Source organism: Erpetoichthys calabaricus, chromosome 13 (genome assembly GCF_900747795.2).
Source record: "Erpetoichthys calabaricus chromosome 13, fErpCal1.3, whole genome shotgun sequence".
NCBI lineage: Eukaryota > Metazoa > Chordata > Cladistia > Polypteriformes > Polypteridae > Erpetoichthys > Erpetoichthys calabaricus.
The window spans coordinates 23,034,309-23,056,410 of NC_041406.2; the positions used below are offsets into that span (position 1 = coordinate 23,034,309).

The window sequence follows — 22,102 nt, forward strand, 5'->3', positions numbered from 1 at the left end:
TTGTTAATCTTCATTGCTTAAAAGAACATTAGCTGCGGGTTTATCACTGTTCTAGCATGTTTTACAAAATAATCAAGGCAATTCAACAAAAAATGTTATTTTGTGGAAAACAAAATGATAGATTGATAAGATAGATAGATAGACAGACAGATACTATATAACTAATAGATAGATAGATACTATATAACAGATAGATACTACAACAGATAGATAGATAGATAGATACTATATAACAGATAGATACTACAACAGATAGACAGATACTATATAACAGATAGATAGATAGATAGATAGATAGATAGATAGATAGATAGATAGATAGATAGATACTATATAACAGATAGATAGATAATATATAACAGACATATAGATAGATACTATATAACAGATATACTATAACAGATAGACAGATACTATATAACAGATAGACAGATACTATATAACAGATAGATAGATAGATAGATAGATAGATAGATAGATAGATAGATAGATAGATAGATAGATAGATAGATAATATATAACAGACATATAGATAGATACTATATAACAGATATACTATAACAGATAGACAGATACTATATAACAGATAGATACAACAGATAGACAGGTACTATATAACAGATAGATAGATAATATATAACAGACATATAGATAGATACTATATAACAGATATACTATACATATAGATAGATACTATATAACAGATATACTATAACAGATAGACAGATACTATATAACAGATAGATACTACAACAGATAGACAGATACTATATAATAGATAGATAGATAGACAGACAGATACTATATAACAGATAGATAGATAATATATAACAGACAGATAGATAGATACTATATAACAGATATACTATAACAGATAGACAGATACTATATAACAGATAGATACAACAGATAGACAGATACTATATGATAGATAGATAGACAGATGCTATATAACAGATAGATAGATAATATATAACAGACATATAGATAGATACTATATAACAGATATACTATAACAGATAGACAGATACTATATAACAGATAGATACAACAGATAGACAGATACTATATGATAGATAGATAGATAGATACTATATAACAGATAGATAGATAATATATAACAGACATATAGATACTATATAACAGATATACTATAACAGATAGACAGATACTATATAACAGATAGATACAACAGATAGACAGATACTATATAACAGATAGATAATATATAACAGACATATAGATAGATACTATATAACAGATATACTATACATATAGATAGATACTATATAACAGATATACTATAACAGATAGACAGATACTATATAGCAGATAGATACTACAACAGATAGACAGATACTATATAACAGATAGATAGATAGATAGATAGATAGATAGATAGATAGATAGATAGATAGATAGATAGATAGATAGATAGATAGACAGACAGACAGACAGATACTATATAACAGATAGATAGATAATATATAACAGACAGATAGATACTATATAACAGATATACTATACATATAGATAGATACTATATAACAGATATACTATAATAGATAGACAGATACTATATAACAGATAGATACTACAACAGATAGACAGATACTATATAACAGATAGATAGATAGATAGATAGATAGATAGATAGATAGATAGATAGATAGATAGATAGATAGACAGACAGACAGATACTATATAACAGATAAATAGATAATATATAACAGACAGATACTATATAACAGATATACTATACATATAGATACTATATAACAGATATACTATAACAGATAGACAGATACTATATAACAGATAGATACTACAACAGATAGACAGATACTATATAACAGATAGATAGATAGATAGATAGATAGATAGATAGATAGATAGATAGATAGATACTTTATTACTCCTCAAGGGGAAATTCACAATGGTCAAAATTAGAGAACAGTAACCACTGTAGTAGAAGATCACAACTACATATTTGGAGAGTTTTCATGGGGCAGAGTGGTTGCTCTGCGGCGCCCGATTGGCTGTTCAAATCCCATAAATGGCAGAAGTGACTCTACTCCATTGGGCCCTTCAGCAAGGCCCTTAACCTGCAGTTGCTCCATCCTGAGTATGACATTAATTCGCATCCAGCCCCGCAAGATGGTCCTCCAACTTACAGGGAGAACTCGGGGGTTGATGGCAGGACTGGCACTCCAGCCATCATAAAAAAACCTCACACTGTTGGTCACCCGCTGCACTCGGGTCCCAATCCAGGTGGTTTGTCATGTGGTGGGTGCGGCAACGTGCTATTTAGCGCACACTCCTAACCTCTCTTACAGCTTTGATTAATAGTAGGACGTGTTGAGGCCCTTAGCTTTGAACAACTTCAGCACCTCTGCGCCCACAGGACTTCACTAGTTTCTCACGCTGCTCTGGTTTGACATCGGCTCACTCTCATTCTTCTTCCACACTTTGGCAACTGTCAGTAGGTTTCTTAGCCATAACTTTGTTGCAAAAGATTCTCCAGAGATTCTCGACTGGGTTTAGATCTGGACCCTGGGCTGGCCAATTCATTATTTCTATGATGTTAGCTTCATTTTGCACTGTCATGGTGGGCACTGTCATGTATGAAAATTGTGGGCTGATTGTGAGATGCTTGCAGGGTAAGAGACACATGTTGCTAAAGGCGGTCTGACAAACATTTGCAGTCACCCTGCCATGCAGCTGTATAAGAGGCCCAACTCCTGCTGCAGAAAGCAGCCCCCAAACCGTAACGCTTCCTCCTCCAAATTGAACTGACTTTTTTTACGCACTTTGGGTTCAGTCTTGTTTGATGCTGAGGTGATGTTTCCCATTGGACCCAAATAAATTCACCTTGCTGTCATCACTAAAGTGAACTCTGGACCAATTCTCCTCAGCACTGGTTAATCTTAGCCTTTTGAACCTTTCGGCTGAAAAGAGGCTTGGTCACTGCAGAGTGGGCTTTCAGTCCGAATGGTCTTAAATGGCGAGACGCTGTATGCTGAGACGAATCCTTACCCTGTTCAGCGATGAAATGGCGAGCAATACGAGCTGCAGGGTTAAACCGATTCCCTATTGAGTGTCTCCATGTTATCTTGTCCTCTCGTGTGTTCGTCTTACATGGATGACCTGCGTTTTTGGGGGATTTGAATGAGTTAAGTGTCATTGTAAAGCTGCCATATTCTAGCTTGGAATGACCAGCTTTTCTTGTAGTGGCTTCATCTGGACATCCTACTGTCACCTTAGAGAGGCTCGCCATCAGGCAAAGTACTTCAGAGTGCGGGGCTGGTCAGATAATGAAGGAAATTAACACCAGAGAGGTGTTTGACATTTTGATCAGAGTTCTTCTTCAAATTCCACATTTAAGTTTTTATATTGTGTTTCAGAATGTATTTAAATTAAAAAATGTACTTAAAAAACCTGCTCTTCTATTCCAGTTAGGATAACTTCAAATAGGTATAGGCAGTGACTTTCAAATTTAGGAAGTTTTAAGTTGTTCTTCTAATTTTGATCACCACTGTACCTGAATAGAAAAAAAGAAGTCAAAAGTACACAGCATACCACCCCCCTCGTCTCCAGCTATTTATGCATTACTCACATACTGGGGGTGAAGGATGAGCCCCGGACAGGATGTCAGCCATCTGCAGGGCCTACTCATTCACATGCACACAACCACAAGAGGGAGAGTTTTGAGCTGTGAAGGAAGTGAGCTGCATGTCTTAGGACATGGGAGGCCATAAGAACACAGGCAGGCAAACTCCACACACAAGGCATGCAGGGTTAGGCAGGAACTGAAAGAGGGTCCAAGCTCTCTGAGGCGACACCACCACCTGCCTGCCTCCATCCAAATGTCCTGTGCAACCTCTTTAAACATGAATCGGTACACTTTACTTCTGTAAATATTTCAATCAATCTTAAGTAGTCTTACCAAACCAGGTAATGTGTTTGTTCTCCCAGGCTAGTGACTTCTTGCTTGGCCCCTCCATTGCGCCTCTACAGGGCATTCTCCAGAAAGCGTTCACGTGAGCACCAACGTTAAAATCAGCACGCCGAAGCAGGCGCATCCCTCCGAAGCTTTCTTTTGCTAGACGTATAACACAGACATTTATTTCAACAATCTTTTCTCTACACAACTTTTTATTTTTCATTTCTTATTCATGTCACGACATTTTATTAACTGCTTAATCCAGACCAGGGTCGACTGGGGGGCTGGAGCCTATCCCAGCGAGCTGAGAGCACAAGGCAGCAACAAACCCTGGGCTACAACAACAACATTTATTTATATATAGCACTAGGGGGCTTCGCCCCCTGCTCGCTTTGCTCGCCAACCCCCGTATTTGGTTTTCCGGATACAAACTTTGAAAGATTTTTTTTTTCTTTGAATTGTTGCTATTTCATTAGTTTCACTTTTATTTCAGAACTTCTGTAAAAACAATATTTGTAATTTTGCGAGTCCCAATATGCTGAATCTTTTTAATGAGGTCAGGACAGGTTTCTCTGTTTGGAATTTCAGCACAGACAAAACGATCGACATCATCAGCAGTTAATAATTTTTTTTTTTACAAAGTAACAAAGTAAGTGGAGTTCTGCATTGGACTCCTGTCTGTAAAGTCCTGCTATTTTCCTCTCACAGTTCCAAAAGTACATGGGTTTACCAAGGTGATACCCCAGCTTTTGTCTAGGTTTTTGTACAAGGCCTAGACAGAACGCTTTTAACTCCTGGGGTAAATTTAGGTTTTTAAATAAGCAGACAGATAAATATATATACATTAACAAAGTAACCAATAAATGCATGTGCGGTAAACTCCGTTTTTGAAATTCTCAAGATTCTTTATTTGTCACATGCATAGTTATACAGGACAACACGCAGTGAAATGCATCCTGATCCGCTTATCAAAAACTGTGCAAAGTTAGAAGAATATCAGTCAGATTAACAAAAAGTCATAGATCGAAAGATAACAGTATAGTAGAACATAATAAATAAGTAAAATTATGTGAATAAAGTAGAAATAAAGTAGAATTAAGTGTTAAGGTGCAATAGTGTAGTAATTATTGTGCAAAACCAAAGTTAGACTGGTGCATAGTTAAAAGAGGCAGTTTGTTTGTTTGCGCTACTGCGATCTTTACTTTTTTATATTTTCTAATTTTCCTACTTTCATATCCTTTAACTTTCTCCACATGTGTATAGCGGTGTTTTTTTTTTTGAGCCTTTCTAATTTCCCTGGTTTCATAGTCTCTAACCTGCTCTGCATGTGTTTAGCGTCAACGTTTGTAAACGTCTCTATGAAGTTCTACTTTGTCTTTTACTCACTGTCATTTATTTAAGAGCCGGATTGGACGTGCTTTTTTTCAATTCCACTTGTTCTGGGCTGATAATTACTTTCCTTATTTTCTGAATTTGCACCTCGATTATTCTTTTTTGCTCTTTCTTCTGTCCAACGCATTTGAGTCTCTTTTCTCCGCGCTTTTCTTTCTTCTTCGTTTAATCGTCCATGTTTCATTTCTACCCTATTCATTTCATTTCTACCGTAATGACCTTATACACTTTATATGCACTGAGAGCCCTGGAGCTGTGTGTGCTGCATGACTGCCTTTACACTACTGATTTATTTATTTTTTGATATTGCTTGTAAGCAGGGTGTGTCTTGCAAGACTCTCATTCTATGTTCCCGTGAGACGCACCGTGGCAGGTCTCTTTCGTCTCTTGGGTCTTTAAATTATCTTCTGACAGGATTTCTTTTTATAATAGATAGATATTTTCATACAAACAATGCAGCTCAAAGTGCTTTACAAGATGAAATAAAAAGTAAAGTGGGGTGTGACTTTGTGTGAACATCTCCTCAGCCACCTTGTTTTATGTACTTTACCTAAACTTTGCCACATTCTTCTCTTTTGTGAACCCTTAAACGTGTAAGCAGTGCCTTAAGTACTCTCATTTTTAACTTTATAGGGTCCTTATTGTCATGTGTACAGTGAAATTCTTACTCACATGTGTTAATTAACAAGCGAGACGTCATCACTATCTAGTGCCATGACTAATGATCGATTGATATGAAAGGTGCTACTAGAGTAGACAGACAGACAGAGAGAAAAGGCACTATATAACAGCTAGCTGTGCTACCTGTCTAAGACAGGTTGAAATCCAAGTAATCAACGTAGACCGCCATGCTAACGTTTGCAGTGCACCACCTATTAGGATGTATTTTTTTAACGCATGTAGTAATAAAATTCATTGTATTTTTCATTCTAACAGATGGAAGATCACAAACATTTGTAGTAATTAAACACAGGACTACAAATGTTTGTGATGCACCATCTGCTGGAATTACAAATGCAATGTATAGGTCTTTTTTATATGTCATTTGATATGGGATTTGTCAAAGCAGTGTTAATGTTTGTTATGTGCCGTCTGTTGGAGTGACAGAGATGTAGCAACTGGATGGACACACAGATACTTATGCTTTTATTAAAATGGATGGGTTAATGGATATATAGATGTGAAAGGCACTATATAACTGATAGACAGACAGACGTTCAAATCAGGTATTTTAGGGCTGATGCGAATTTCACGTTAGTAGACTTGGCCAATTCTGAATTGTTATTATTGTCCTGCACAACCAGCCATGGAGAAACTTTATGTACTATATTAAAGTCATATTTTTACATTTAGACTGCAGATCCCTGGTGTTACCTGTTCATTTTTTATTAACAATACAAAATTCTGTAGGTTTATTGTTCAGTGACCATAAAAATACTAAAATAAATAAAATCCCCTTAAAAGATACTTTTTTTAAACTAATAAATTAAGTACAAAAATATTTATACATAATACACATAATAACAAAATAAAAATGATTGTTACACTTACAAGCCATAATTCTAATAAAATGTTCCAAGTTTATCAAGAAGATACAAGGCCAATATGAATAGCAAGTTTACACGTAAAATACATTCATTTGGCTTTTTAAGCTAAAAATCCTTATTAGTTAGTAAGCAGCAAGGACAAATTCTTCCTTTCCTGTTCTATTTCTAATTAAAATGACAGCTGCTATGCTAAACACAAGCACATAAGGAGCATCTGTTTTAATTACAGAACAAAATGAAAAAAAAGTCTGAGCTCATTAAATTTTCATTTCTTCCGAAGACGTGCCTCTCTTTTCTCTCACTCTGCCAGGCCTTTCCATGCACAGCACACAACTCCTCAGATTCTCTTTTATTACTCCACTTTCTGTAATGTAAAAAGCCAGTATTCCTGTCTTCACACTCTCCTTAAGTTTGACTGCTGGCTTTCTGTTCAGAGGAAGTTCCAGGAGCAAAATGACACATGGGATTCCTTAACTGCCATAATATCATAAACATAATAATATAATATATATAATATAATATATAATATGCCATAATATAGTAAAGGAGCACTACAACTAAATTACTGTAAAGCTGAGAAAAGCACGTTCTGAAAAAAATCTTTTTTGAGATCAGTTAATGTAAGAAAAGAGAAAACTGGATAATCTCAACCAGCAGCAGATCATTTGGAGTATCACTATATAGCATGCACTATATGATAGATAGATAGATAGATAGATAGATAGATAGATAGATAGATAGATATGAAAGGCACTATATGATAGATACATAGATAGATGTGAAAGGCACTATATAATAGACAAATATGAAAGGCACTATGTAATAGATAGACAGATAGATGTGAAAGGCACTATATAATAGATAGACAGTCAGACAGATAGAGTGCTCTCCTGCTGATCACTGGCCTAAGAAGAGTTTGCCCCTCATTGAGAGAAGACCTTCCTCTCTTTAACAATCCCCCCAGTTTTAGGCATGCCTGCAAGGCTCCAACAGAATGAAAAAATGTGACAACTGTAATAAAATGTATGACTTAATAATAGAGAACAGAATATCTCCTCTAAGTCTCTGATTTGTTACAGCAATTGAAAATACAGGCAATACTAAACAACTAGAATGATGGAGGCGTGTAATTCTAACAGAACATGTGTGTTTTTGGAAATCAACGGAACATGTCAAGTTCATTCTGTTACAATATATATCTGGTAAGGGGAGCTTACCTTCTGGCAAGTACATATAAACCATGAGATTTTTATCTCGATCTGACACTAAAGACAAAAAAAAAAAGAATAATAGTAATTATCAAGAAGAGTTCACAATAAAATTAAAACAACATTCAACAGAAAAGATATACGTTGAAGAAAATCCTGATTTACAATGCAGTCAAGCATAACAAATATTCAAAACTAATACATAAATCAAAACTGAAAATCATAAACTTAACTAGAAATAAAAAACATTAAAACCACCAACTAAAACAATTAAAGACTAAAGATAAGTGGAGTTGAAATTAAAAAGTTACAATTGTTCAATCATATCAAAAAGCCCATCTTTAAAGTATGTGTATGTCGTAGCCTTGTGCTAAAATCATTACAATTCATTTTCTCCCACATCAAGTAACACTCAGCACCCAGAATGGCAAAGCAAAACAGGATTTTTACAAACTTATTAGAAAAGAACATCCCATCGACACAAGTATTCATACTCTTTTACTCTTGCTGAAGCCCCTTTGGGTTTGTTTCCAGCCTGGAGTCTTGTTGGGTGTGATGTGACAAGCTTCACAAACCTGGATGTGGGGATTTTCTGCTGTTCTTTTCTGCAGATCTTCTCAAGATCTTGTCCCAGTCTGAGGTCAAAAGAGCTCTGGAGCAGGCTTTCATTAAGGGTATCTCTGTACTTTGCTCTGTACTTTCCTGCTGCTGAAAAAGAACCCCACAGCATGATGGGGCTGCCACCAGCATGCTTCACTGTTGGAATAATGTGGCATCAAGTTTGTGTGGGGAAAATATTTTAAGTGATTTTAGCACAAGGCTGTAACACAGCAAAATGGGAAAATAGTGAAAGGGCTGAATACTTTCTGAATCCACTGTGTATGTGTATAAGTGTATATATACATAAACACACACAAACACATGCACACACACTCAGATGTCTTTTGACATTTGGAATAAGACAGGCAGGGTCGTAGAGTGTAACAGTGGTCAGCACATCTCCCATGTGGACCTGACCTCTAAATTAATACCGTGAAAAGCTCTATATAAAATAATATATACACGTTATAAATTGGCCTAGTAAAAGTCTGTATTTGTACAGGTGTGTCCTGACATCTGACATGTCAGTCAAGACTGGTTGCTGCCTTGTGCCCAGTGGGTAGTAGGGCACGCTCTAGTTCCATGTAACTATGTATCAGTACGTGGGGTCAAACAACGGATGAATTAGATGCATAAACAACAATTTTTGAGGAACGCATATCATCCCTAAACTGACAATATAAACACAAATGCTGAGAGATAGAGAAAGATGACAATTTTGAACAACCTGATGAATTCCATTTTTAGAGAGTTACATCCACTGTATTTTCAAGAAAGGGTCAACCCATTTGGGCTATCTTCTGTGTTCTAGTCATGAAATATCTGATCTTTGGCAACAGCACCTTTGTGCCCATGGAATCTTTAAGCTCTCAATAAATACATTTCACTATGAGAAGGACAAAAGTTCTTGCAAGCTTAGGTCTTGTGCATTAGTTTAAATGTCAAGCTGAGACAGAAGGCAATCCACACACTTTTAAAAATACTTTCGGTAAAAACACCCTTAGACGTACCTAGAAAGCCAAGCTGGGAATTGTCCACCATGAATTCGATGCTGTAAACCTCCAAAGGTTTGGCGTCCTGGAAAAGGAAAAATACATCATAATGTATTAACCAACAAGGCAGTTACTTTTTATTGCTGGACATTTATAACAAAATATTTCCCTCAGATGAACAATACAGATGCTTAATAGCACCACACACACATAAAACAGCTACTGCTTTATTTTGTAAAAATATTTGTTTTGTCAAAGAGTGGCTCACAAACAGCATAATCTCCCCCAGTCTGGACATTTGCACTATGTTAGGTGCCAGCTACAAACTCGTGCCACCTGCATTACAAAGATCCTCAGCTGCAGCCTATTTATGTCATAAGCAGAACTCCTATGGACAAGAAGAGCCTCGAAACACTTCAAGCAGAAGGCTTCCTGGTGACTTCAGCTCAACTCTCCCTCATTCAGTGCCCACCTTTCTGACGCTACACTGACGGGTTACAACAATTCAGTGCCTTTTAAAAAGTCCAGGCTTGTGAAGTTGGAGAAGAAAGTTGGTAAAAATGTATCGACTCTGAATCTGATTTTGTATAATGTAAATTGTAACATAATGTGTTTAAATTTCCAATTTCACTTATACTAATTTAATTACATTATATATTTTTCTTCTAACCTTTTGGTTAAAATATAGATAATTTTTAAAACTTTTGTTAAGTACTATTTTGTAAATAACTGGGGAGCTTTGCCTCCTGCTTACCCGCCAAACCCAAACCCGGGTGCGCCACGTTGCATCTCTGCTGCTCGCGTTGCGAGGGGTGGGGTTGGGTGTGTGGGAGTGGGGTTGTGGGCTGAACGCACGCTAAGGAGATGCGGTCTGATCAGCTGCTGTCTTTCTCCTTCTGCTACTGTGCTGCGTGTTCTGCTTGTCACGCTGTGCATCGATCATTTAAAAGCCTGTACAGCAGCTGTCCTTTTGTCTCACGGGACGTTAAAAGTGTCTCAGAGAAAATCACGTATCATCTCCTTCCAAACCTTCCAAGATTTTTTCTTATAATAGGGAGAAATAAAAAAGCCATGTGGTATCGCTACGCCTTTTAACCAAAACTTTAACACATTGGGGTGCTAAAAAGCAACCTGATTTACAATGGCAGTGATCAAATGCCTAGTGTCTTGTATGTTTGTGTGCTTTCAATCAACATAGTAAATATACAATCACCAGCCACTTTATTAGGTACACCTGTTCAACAGTTTGTTAACACAAATATCTAATCAGCCAATCACATGGCAGCAACTCAATGCATTCTGGCCTGTAGACATTAACAAGAAGACCTGCTGAAGTGAGCATCAGAATGGGGAAGAAGAAAAGTGACTGATGTGACTTTGAATGTGTTACCTACATTTTTATTACTGTTTAAATTTAATATTGTTTTTTTTTGTATCAGTATGGTGCTGCTGGAGTATGTGAATTTCCACTTGGGATTAATAAAGTATCTATCTATCTATCTCTCTATCTCTCTATCTCTCTATCTATCTATCTATCTATCTATCTATCTAATTGTTGGTGCCACACAGGCTGGTCTGAGTATTTCAGAAACTGGTGATCTACTTGGATTTTCACACACAACCATCTCTAGGGTTTACAGAGAGTGATCTGGAAAAGGGAAAATAGCCACTGAGTGGCAGTTCTCTGGGCGAAAATGCCTTGTTGCTGCCAGAGTTCAGAGGAGAATGGCCAGACTGGTGTGAGCAGATAGAAAGGCAACAGGAACTCAAATAAGCACTCGTTACAATCGAGGTATGCAGAAGAGCATCTCTGAACACACACCATGTCAAACCTTGAAGCAGGTGGGCTACAGAAGCAGGAGACCACACCGGGTGACACTCCTGTCAGATAAGAACAGGAAACTGAGGGTACAATTCACATAGGCGCATCAAAATTGGACAACAGAAGACTAGAAAAATGTTGCCTGGTCTGATGAGCCTCGATTTCTGCTGCGACATTCACATGGTAGGCTCAGACTTTGACATCAACACCATGGAAGCATGGATCAATCCTGCTTTGTATCAATGGTTCAGGTTGGTGGTGGTGGTGTAATGGTGTGGAGGACATTTTCTTGGCACACTTTGGGCCCCTTAGTACCAACTGAGCATCATTCAAATGCCACAGGCAACCTGAATATTGTTGCTGACCATGTCCATCCCTTCATGACCACAGTGTACCCATCTTCTGATGGCTACTTCCAGCAAGATAACAAGCCATGTCACAAAGCTGAAATCATCTGAAACTGGTTTCTTGAACATGACAGTGAGTTCTCTGTACTCCAAATGGTCTCCATAGTCCCCAGATCTCATTCCAATAGAGCACTTTTGGGATGTGGTGGAACAGGAGATTCACATCATGGATGCACAGATGACATATCTGCAGCAACTGTGTGATGCTATAAAGTCATTATGGACTAAAATCCCAAAGGAATGTTTACAGCACCTCGTTGAATCTATGCCATGAGGAATTACGGCCGTGCTGAAGGCAAAAGGGGGTCCAACCTGGTACTAGCAAGGTGTACCTAATAAAGTGGCAGGTAAGTGTATTGGTCTAATTAAAAACAGAGGAGTTGGAGTCGTGGTACCATAAATTGAGAAGTCAAAGTTGGAGTTGAATGTTTTGTCTACCGACTCCATAGCCCTGCTTTTGTCACTGAGTGTCATCACAAAGTACAGAGAAATGCAGTACAACAGTAAGGGGAAAAGAAAAGCTGTCTGACAGAACATTAGAAAGGTGAGGTCAAGTTGGGCCACACTGATATTAACCTACATGATAGTTACCACTTCATTAACCAAGACAAATTACTTTAAAGTCATTAGGACCAGAAGGATAAAAACAAAGAACTTCGCTGTTGTATATAAGGCGTCTGAAATGGCAGAAAGTATGCCTAGGTCAGTTTTGTCATTGATAAGTAAAGGTCATGTGCTTTTGGACCAGATGTGCTGAAGCCAAGAAGAGTGCTTCGGGTTATAAAATTTATGTGAGAAATAAACATAACATGTGTTTTCTTCCCATGGATGGGTCAGTTTCTGATAAAAGTATTTACAGTATTTCACTAATGTAAGAATTCAGTCTTACCCGACTAACAAGAGAAAGTGTCTTGCTCTCCTCCTGGTAACGGAGAATTGAAATGCTCTTCATGACGTCAGCTGCGAGGATGAAATTTTTTATGCTAAACATCTGGTGGATGTATAGTTGGGTATCAATGAAGGCCATCCCAGTGAGCTCGTTATCCTTCAAACTCCAAAGGAAAATCTTATTGAAGAGCAGAAGAGATAGGTTATTAAGAAAAATCAAATAAAGTTAAGGTCAATGCAATTTCATTGCTAGGATCTGAATGCCAATATCATCAAATTACTCAAGAAACACGTGGGCCAAATGACTGGATAATAGGAAATGCTAATAATAAAAATAGGATAATCATTACACTTTTGATATAATCGGAAATGATAATAATAAAAAGAGGATAATCATTACACGTTTGATATAATAGGAAATGATAATAATAAAAAAAGGATAATCATTACACTTTTGACTGATACCAAGATGTGTGGACCAAATGAACTGATAATAGGAAATGATAATAAAAAAGTATAATCATCACAATCGTGATTGCCATGACAATTTAATCACAAAATGGTCTACTCCCAAAAACTGTGCCCAATGCTTTGGGAAAAAACTGAAGTTTCCCAAACAGACAACAGCCCAGATGAGACCACTGCTATAAGAGACCGTCAGCTTCTAAAACCTGCTGATTCTAATGGCTGCTACAGGAAACAACATTTTAGTCTGACATTATCAGACTAGCTCTGCTAAAGCTGCTTGTGACATATTTAGTTTATTTTTTTATTTGATGTAACAGTGGAACCTTGGTTTGTGAGCATAATTTGTTCCGGAAACGTGCTCGCAGTCCAAAGCACTCGTATATCAAAGTGAATTTCCCCATAAGAAATAATCAAAACTCAGATGATTCGTTCCACAACCCAAAACTATTCATATAAAAATGATTAATACAAAAAATAAAGTAAAAATACATAAAACAAATTAACCTGCACATTACCTTTGAAAATAATCATGGCTGGTGTGAGTGAGTTTCTAAACTCTTTTGAGTTCCACCCAACGGGACGACACATGGAAGAGCGTTCCAAAGCAACCGCAGTCTCCCAGTGCTGTAGCAGTTCGCCGTAGAAGCGAATCCAAAAAGACTGCGGACATGCTATAAGCGCCTGCCGTCGATGGGTGATACAAGGAACAAGGAACATTATAAATGCGCAGGGCACAGTACTACTTGGCCACGACCCTGCCTGACTGCTGTGTCTGTGTATAGGAGAGTGGCAGATCCCGCTACAATATAAAACCACGCTGTTGCTGTTTCAAGCTGAATAAAGCTGGTGTTGTTAAAGTACTGAGACTCAGCTTCGTGTTTTGGGGTGCAAGACGGGGACTCGCATGTCACAGCACACACACACACAGTCACAATACTGTAGTAAACAGTATACGCTTGTACGGATGTTGACTATATGAGTGAGGCACACCAACTCAGATGGAGAATAGGAGACGATTACCCAAAATCCCGCAGAGAGAGAGAGAAGAACCATCAGCTCAGTTGTGATCATATGACGCTCAGCAGACAAAGCGTATACATACTACTCGTATTGCAAGACCGTGCTTGTTTATCAAGTCAAAATTTATTAAACATTTTAGCTCGTCTTGCAAAACACTCGTAAACCAAGTTACTCGCAAACCGAGGTTCCACTGTACTTCATTAATCTCGGAGATGAAATTATTATATTCCTGTAGTATTACTGATGTATCACAGTGACATTCCATAACAATTACAAAAATAGCAGAACTTGAAAGGCGGAAGTAAAGTTACATGAAAACATTACCTTTTGACCAATGGCAGAGACAAGGTAACCATTACAGTGGCATAAAGCAGTGACAGGTCCCTTCTGTTCTTTCTCATATAGGACTTTAAACTTATTTTTTGTGAGTGGCTGTCCAGGCTCTGGGACAACTTCAATAATATCTATGATTAAAATCTGCAAATCAAAGAGAGATCAGCTGTAGCGACACTGCTTCTAAAATATCATTTTGAACACAAAGGACGACACTTTCAGGAAAGCTTAACATGCGATCTTACTGATATACTCTTGAAACTATTTTCTAAATACCAATACAATGTCATAAAGGGCCTCTCTTCAGCAGAGTGTACATGAGAAATGATGGCTTACTCTTCCCCTACAAGTGACCTCTTCTCCTTGCATTAGACATGTTCCTGCTGCAATGTAACCCTTTAGGCCAGACACAGTTTCTTCACTTTTCAAAGCCACAGTTTTCATGCAGGTTATGTGTTCCCATTCTTCAAGTTCAATTCTGTATGAGAAGAAAAATTATCATTTATATATGTAAGAAAACAGACTGCCAAAACAGTTGGCCAGATGGACTCTTAAAATGTACAGAAGGCTGTGAGTCAGTTATAACTGATACAAGATGGAGTAGTGCTGTTGTAGCTTGGGTGGTGAAAAGTAAAAAGAGGTACTTTCTCATACTTTCATTACTACATGGATATTATCATTTTCTTCTGCATGGCCACTCCACTACCTACAGGCCTAAAATGAGCCAAAAGCCACGTTCTTATCAGCCCTTAGCTAAACAGATTTTGTTGTGCTCTTATACATTACAGAAGCATCTCGTAGAAGGCACTAATGTGGAGTGATGCTCGCTGTACTGTTTACCCTTAACCACGATTAACAACTGCACATTTAAAACACGAACATTTTGACAGACCACTGCCTCATTCCATCTGAAATCTACTGTACCTGCATTGATTTTGCATTTGCCGTTACATGCTCTTCTTGTTTGTGTATTTTACTGAGCTATCCCTCGTTTTGTGTCTATGTGTTATGTATTTTGAATTCAATCTGTAAACTTGTTATAGTGTGCTGAGACTGCACTAATGTGATAATGGATAAAATGACTATTATTGTCTTTACTGTCATTGCACATATCCAGTACAATGAAATTTAATGTGCAACTCCTACAAAAAAAAAATGAGGCGCTATATAAAAATAATGTATAACATAGTACAGTAAAACCTCAATTGTCCATCAGGGGTCAGGACCGAGGGTGTGACGGATAAGGGAAAGGACGGATAACAGAACAGCTTCTTCAAAAATGACATACAGTAGATTAGTTTAGCAGATATAGCAGATAGTCATTATGTATTTACAAAACAAAAGTACATTAACAAAATATAACATATATCTGCGGTGGGCTGGCGCCCTGCCCGGGGTTTGTTTCCAGCCTTGTGCCCTGTGTTGGCTGGGATTGGCTCGAGCAGACCCCCCGTGACCCTGTAGTTAGGAAATAGCGGGTTGGATAATGGATGGATAACATATATATAATATTCAATTGTTCATTTTTAGTAAGTTTCATTGTTTTGTGATTTTTAAAATTATGTTTTTTTCAATTTTGTCAGCATCACGCTTTATATCGTTCACTAATGTTCTTCCTACTCTGTAAATTGAAGCAATACTTGATGCACTTTCGCCGTTACGTAAATGTTTAATAATTTAAATTTTTTTGACAATTCCTACACTATACATTTATGTTTATAAGCCATTACAATGTATAGGAGATTAATTATAAGAAAAGAGAAAAGCTACGAAATACCATTAAAACAGAAGGTACGTAAATGACACTGTGGTTTCAAATTGTGGCATGACACATGGTGCTGGGGAAGTCAGAATACTACGCGCGAGCACAAGGGAGAGGTGTGCCAATGTGCACAGCTCGTAGCTCACCGCACAGCACGAGTAGGACAGTAATAGGTAAGCGTTGACGGTTAACAGAGGCGGATGTTTAATCAAGTGACGAATAATCAAAGTTTTAATGTAAATAGTAAATATAAAATAAGTAAGAAAGCAGTATTTAAATAAAAAATACAGATAAATATTAAGCAAGAGAAGCAGCGATCACACTAAAAATACTGTGAGAAATAAAATTATTAAAATAAATATGCCCACAGTAATACTAATTGTATACTTCTGCAGTACTGTCCCGCGGATAAGTCGGGGCTTGATTTTACCGTATAATTTCCGGTATTTTATAATGTCAGTCATATAAGCCAAATGTGGAAAACTCACAATACATAGAAAAAAAGGCTGCGTGCTATTGGTCCAAGAGATTATGATATGCTAACACCCACCTGAAAGAGTAACCACACATCACACGGCCTTTTTTTCTATGTATTGTGCCTACGTGACCACACGGTAATACCCGAACTGTTCCGAAGCAACGTTTGCACTGTTTTGTGTTTTTTGTATCTCATGCCCTCAAACACCTTTATCATAAGAGCATCCCTTATCTACGATGGAACATTCGATCAGAAGAAAATATGAAGCTGGTTTTAAATTAAACGTCGTTGAAGTGGTGAAAGAAATTGGTAACTGCGCTGCAACAAAATTCGATGTGTCTGAGAAACTGGTGCGAGATTGGAGGAGGCAAGAAGATGTAAAAAAAAAAAAAAAAAATTAATAAAATAAAAAAAAAATGAAGTGTATTTTTGAACGGGCGTATACAGTAAGTCGGGGTCTGATTTTATGATCGATTTCTTATACACAAGTAAATACGGTAATTAATTTATGACAGCTTTTAAATTGTTAAACCCATATATTATTGCACATAAGAGACAGTCATGTTAAGAAGATGCTTTTTAGGAAAGCAGTGTTCTTACAGAGTTCACTTCAACAATGGCTCTGTGATAATAACTGCTTTTAAGGTTGGAAGTACATGTCTTTATAGCTGGTAGCGTCTCCTGGCAGGCAATATGGTAAAAAGGTGGTGGCTGGGATGAGTAGAGTCTTGCAGGATACCTGCAACCTTCCAGGGGCATCATGTTTTAAAAATGTCCACTAATGAGTTTAAAGAGTGGCCAATTATCTGCTGACTCTCTGTAGGGCCTTTCTGTTTGTGGCTGTACAAAAGGCAATTTTTGAGTTGTACTGTATTGACTAATTTCATCTGTATCCAACATTGTATCAACATGCATATTGATAAATATTTCATTATATTTGTTTAAGGCCCTTACTTTGACACCTCTGGCCCTTAAGTGCAAATATCTTGGACTAAAACTTGTACCTGCAGTGTGTGCTTGAATTTATGTGAATTATCTCAGTAAAGGCAATTTGAAAATTATGTGGTGGCTGCAACAGACAGAATCTGACTCAATTCTACATGTTTATGATAGTAAATGCGTAGTTTGATCACACACAGCACACAGCTCTGCTAGTAGTCTAGATCAACTGACCATGGATGCTTCATTGTGGGATTGCACTACTGTTGAACAACGTGATGTGTTTACATGCATTTACTACATAATTTTCAAATTGCCTTTACTTTTTGATTTACCCTTGTATTTAATTACAGCTGTATGTCACGTAACGTCCATATTGGCAACGACCAACTGCATATACATCTGTGGTCCATTAAGGTTATAGTAAAGTTCAGAAACGCAGATTGGAGAATATGCACGGCAGACATAACCAGAAGTAGCAAACACAATGGCTTCCCACACGCAACACATTTTATCTTGCATCTCTTGTATACAAAGTGATTGCACTGCCAGCGCTATAGTGTACATCATATCATTTATTTTAATGTAAACTTTTCCTATTTAAAAATAAAAAGTTTACTGCACAACAATGTAAGCTTTGACTCGTAAGCAGAAGCTGCACTCAATCTGGTAAATCTCGAGTTTCCAGAGCATAGTAGCGTTACCCTCTCTGTATTTATTAGTCAAAACAGGCACACTGCAGTATCCCATATAGCTTTTCTAAACGCTACATAATATGGTGTTTGAACAACATCCAAATCGCATAACGTCCTACTTCACAGAATGTATCGTGAGCGTTAAGCGGCACATACCAGTACATGCAATGGAATTAGTGAAGTGCTCCATCAGCACACATTTACAAATGGAAGAAAAAAAGTGAATGCTATTACCACATTCAAAAGAGAAGAAAGTAAGAGAGAATGTTTCAGCTGAATGACCTTCATCAGGTGTGTGGCATGTTGGTGCTTTACTGTATATGAGTGCGGCAGGGCTGAGACCTAAACATGAGGAGAACTATCATCTGAGTCACTGACAGGCCACTTGATGAAGACTGCACAGCCAAACACGGTCTATTACTTTCATTTCATTTTTTAAGTATACAGATGCAGAAAAGAAGTAACAATCACAGGCAACTGCATGTATTCTAGAATAAACAGGAAAAACCTCTTATCATTATGTTTTTGTATGGCACTTTGCAACAAGTATTGAAATGGAGGTACAAAAAGTAATGAAGAATAAGAAAAGCTTATAATGTCTTTTTCTCTTCTATTTGTGCCAATATCATTAATATTAACCAGTGAAAAGTTGCCGGTGTGTGTAAACAACATTTTATTTTTACTTCAATTCACTTTCACTGCATTCCCTTTGGCTCCTTACCGTGTATTTGGGATTGTCTCCCAGCTGATTGGTGAAATAAGCTGAATGGAAAACCTCTCCTGCAGTGGGCTTATGTATCTCTCATCTGAAACAGAAAGAGGCTTTGATAAGAATAACAGTTCATGAAAAGGAAACACAAGGCATTCTGTCAAAGTCAATGTAAATACTGTTAAAATAAACAAAAATATACTTTTTTTTTATTACCGCTCTTATCTCTTAGGTACATAGTCCATGATATTTCCCAGTAAAATTAAGCTGTAGAATATAAAACTGTATAAAAGAATATACACCGCTCAAAAAAATTAAAGGCACACTTTTTAATCCGAGTATTGCATCAAGTCAATGAAACTTCTGGGCTATTGATCTGGTCAGTTAAGTAGCAGAGGGGGTTGTTCATCAGTTTCAGCTGCTTTGGTGCACTAGAGGGGCAACAATGAGACGACCTCCAAAATAGGAATGAATAGTTTAACAGGTGGAGGGAAGCCACTGACATTTTTCCCTCTTTCTCTGTTTTTTCACTAGTTTTGCATTTGGCTACAGTCAGTGTCACTACTGGTAGTATGAGGTGATACTTGGACCCCACAGAGATTATACAAGTAACTACTCCAGGATGGTACATCAATACGTGCCATTGACAGAAGGTTTGCTGCGTCTCCCAGCACTGTCTCAAGGGCATGGAGGAGATTCCAGTGGACAAGCAGTTATTCTGGGAGAGCTGGACAGGGCCCCTCATAGAAGGTCCTTAACCCATTGGCAGAACCCACTGCTATCTGCTCCTTTGGGCAAGGAGATACAGGATGAGCACTGCCAGAGCCTACAAAATGACTTCCAGCAGGCAGGCCAGTGGTGTGAATGTCTCTGACCAAACAATCAGAAACAGACTTCATGAGGGTGGCCTGGGTGCCTGACATCCTCTAGTGGGCCCAGTGCTCACTGCCCGGCACTGTGGAGCTTGATTGCTTGATTGGCATTTGCCACAGAATAGCAGAATTGGCCGGTCCACCACTGGTACCCTGTGTTTTTCACAGATGAGAGCAGGTTCAGCCTGAGCACATGTGACAGACGTGAAAGGGTCTGGAGAAGCCGTGGAGAACGTTATGCTGCCTGTAACATTGTTCAGCATGACCAGTTTGGTGGTGGGTCAGTGATGGTCTGGGGAGGCATATCCATGGAGGGACACGGAGACCTCTACAGGCTAGACAATGGCACCTTGACTGCCATTAGGTATCGAGATAAAATCCTTGGACCCATTGTCAGACCCTATGCTGGTGCAGTGGGTCCTGGGATCCTCCTGGTGCACGACAATGCCCGGCCTCATGTGGCAATTGGCCGGTCCACCACTGGCACCCAGTGCTTTTCACAGATGAGAGCAGGTTCAGCCTGAGCACATGTGACAGACATGAAAGGGTCTGGAGAAGCCTTGGAGAACGTTATGCTGCCTGTAACATCGTTCAGCATGACCGGTTTGGTGGTGGGTCAGTGATGGTCTGGGGAGGCATATCCATGGAGGGACGCGCAGACCTCTACAGGCTAGACAATGGCACCTTGACTGCCATTAGGTATCGAGATAAAATCCTTGGACCCACAGTCAGACCCTATGCTGGTGCGGTGGGTCCTGGGTTCCTCCTGGTGCACGACAATGCCCGGCCTCATGTGGCAAGAGTATGCAGGCAGTTCCTGCAGGAAGAAGGAATTGATACCATTGACTGGCCCCCACGCTCACTCGCCTGACCTCAATCCAATAGAACACCTCTGGGTGGGACATTATGTTTCGGTCCATCCAATGCCACCAGGTTGCACCTCAGACTGTCCAGGAGCTCAGTGATGCCCTGGTCCAGATCTAGGAGGAGATCCCCCAGGACACCATCCGTCGTCTCATTAGGACATTGTCAGGCATGCATACAAGCACATGGGGGCCATACAAACTACTAAGTATGATTTGGAGTTGCTGCAATGAAATATTGACAAAATGGACGAGCCTGCCGCATCATTTTTTCACTTTGATTTTTGGGGTGTCTTTGAATTCAGCCTCTGCAGGTTGATAATTTTCATTTCCATCAAATGACGTGCCATCCTTTCGTTCCTAACACATTACCATATCAGTCCATAGCAGTAGAGATATCCAGCAGGATTTTTTCCCATTGAGATCTGATATGTTTTCAAAGTGTTCCTTTATTTTTTTAAAGCAGTTTACATACATTTTAGCAGTGTATGGGAGTGGATACATTTTAGTTTGCTTAGTTTAATCCATTTTTAATTTGTTATGGTAGTTTTTAACTTGAGCATCAAGAGGAAACAAGACAAAACAAAAATGGACTTTGACTTTGCCAGCAAAACAGCTAAAGGGAAGCAATTCATTCAGAGACTGCAGCATCTGGAGTGGCCTAAGGTAAACAATGCATGCCAGTTCTGTCAGAAGGGAATGCCCACTTTCACTGAACACCACCAAGTGGATATAAACCTCCAGGTGTGTTAAAAATCACTGCTCTAGTAGTGTAGTCCTCTGGGACAACAGAAATCTCTACCTCAGTAATCTAACTCAGCAGCGGATTGGACTGTTGTGGAATTTTTATAAAAGCGTGCCAAAACATCTGTCAATCTGTTATATAAATGGTGGGCTGGGGGGTCTCCAAACTAACACTTCAAAAATTGATTTGCCGGCATGTTCCCTAACTAACATGAAGACGGTGTGCACTTACCATACTTCAGGAGGGGCACCCTGTCATGCACTTAAAAATGTATTTAACCCTTAGTAATAATAATACATTTTATTTATATAGTGCCTTTCCCATGCTCAAGGCGCTTCACAGAGTCTTAGAAGAAGAAGAAAAAAAAAAACTGCAGGGTATATGTAACATTGGATACAAATGTTTTCCTGAATAGAACA

The 22,102-nt window shown here is 38.3% G+C and overlaps 1 protein-coding gene across 2 annotated transcripts in view; it reads right to left on the bottom strand.

The window, feature by feature from the left end:
- The window catches only part of cpsf1 (cleavage and polyadenylation specific factor 1), an 86,974-nt gene that overhangs the window by 10,234 nt on the left and 54,638 nt on the right, over positions 1 to 22,102 (bottom strand). For both annotated transcript variants that reach the window (XM_028818030.2, XM_028818029.2), the window contains exons 29-35: positions 19,216 to 19,300; positions 14,957 to 15,098; positions 14,612 to 14,764; positions 12,801 to 12,977; positions 9,701 to 9,767; positions 8,100 to 8,147; positions 3,947 to 4,102 (exon numbers count right to left, since the gene is read on the bottom strand). In XM_028818030.2, the coding sequence (XP_028673863.1) occupies positions 3,947 to 4,102; positions 8,100 to 8,147; positions 9,701 to 9,767; positions 12,801 to 12,977; positions 14,612 to 14,764; positions 14,957 to 15,098; positions 19,216 to 19,300 (828 nt within the window). The remainder of the gene's footprint in view (positions 1 to 3,946; positions 4,103 to 8,099; positions 8,148 to 9,700; positions 9,768 to 12,800; positions 12,978 to 14,611; positions 14,765 to 14,956; positions 15,099 to 19,215; positions 19,301 to 22,102) is intronic.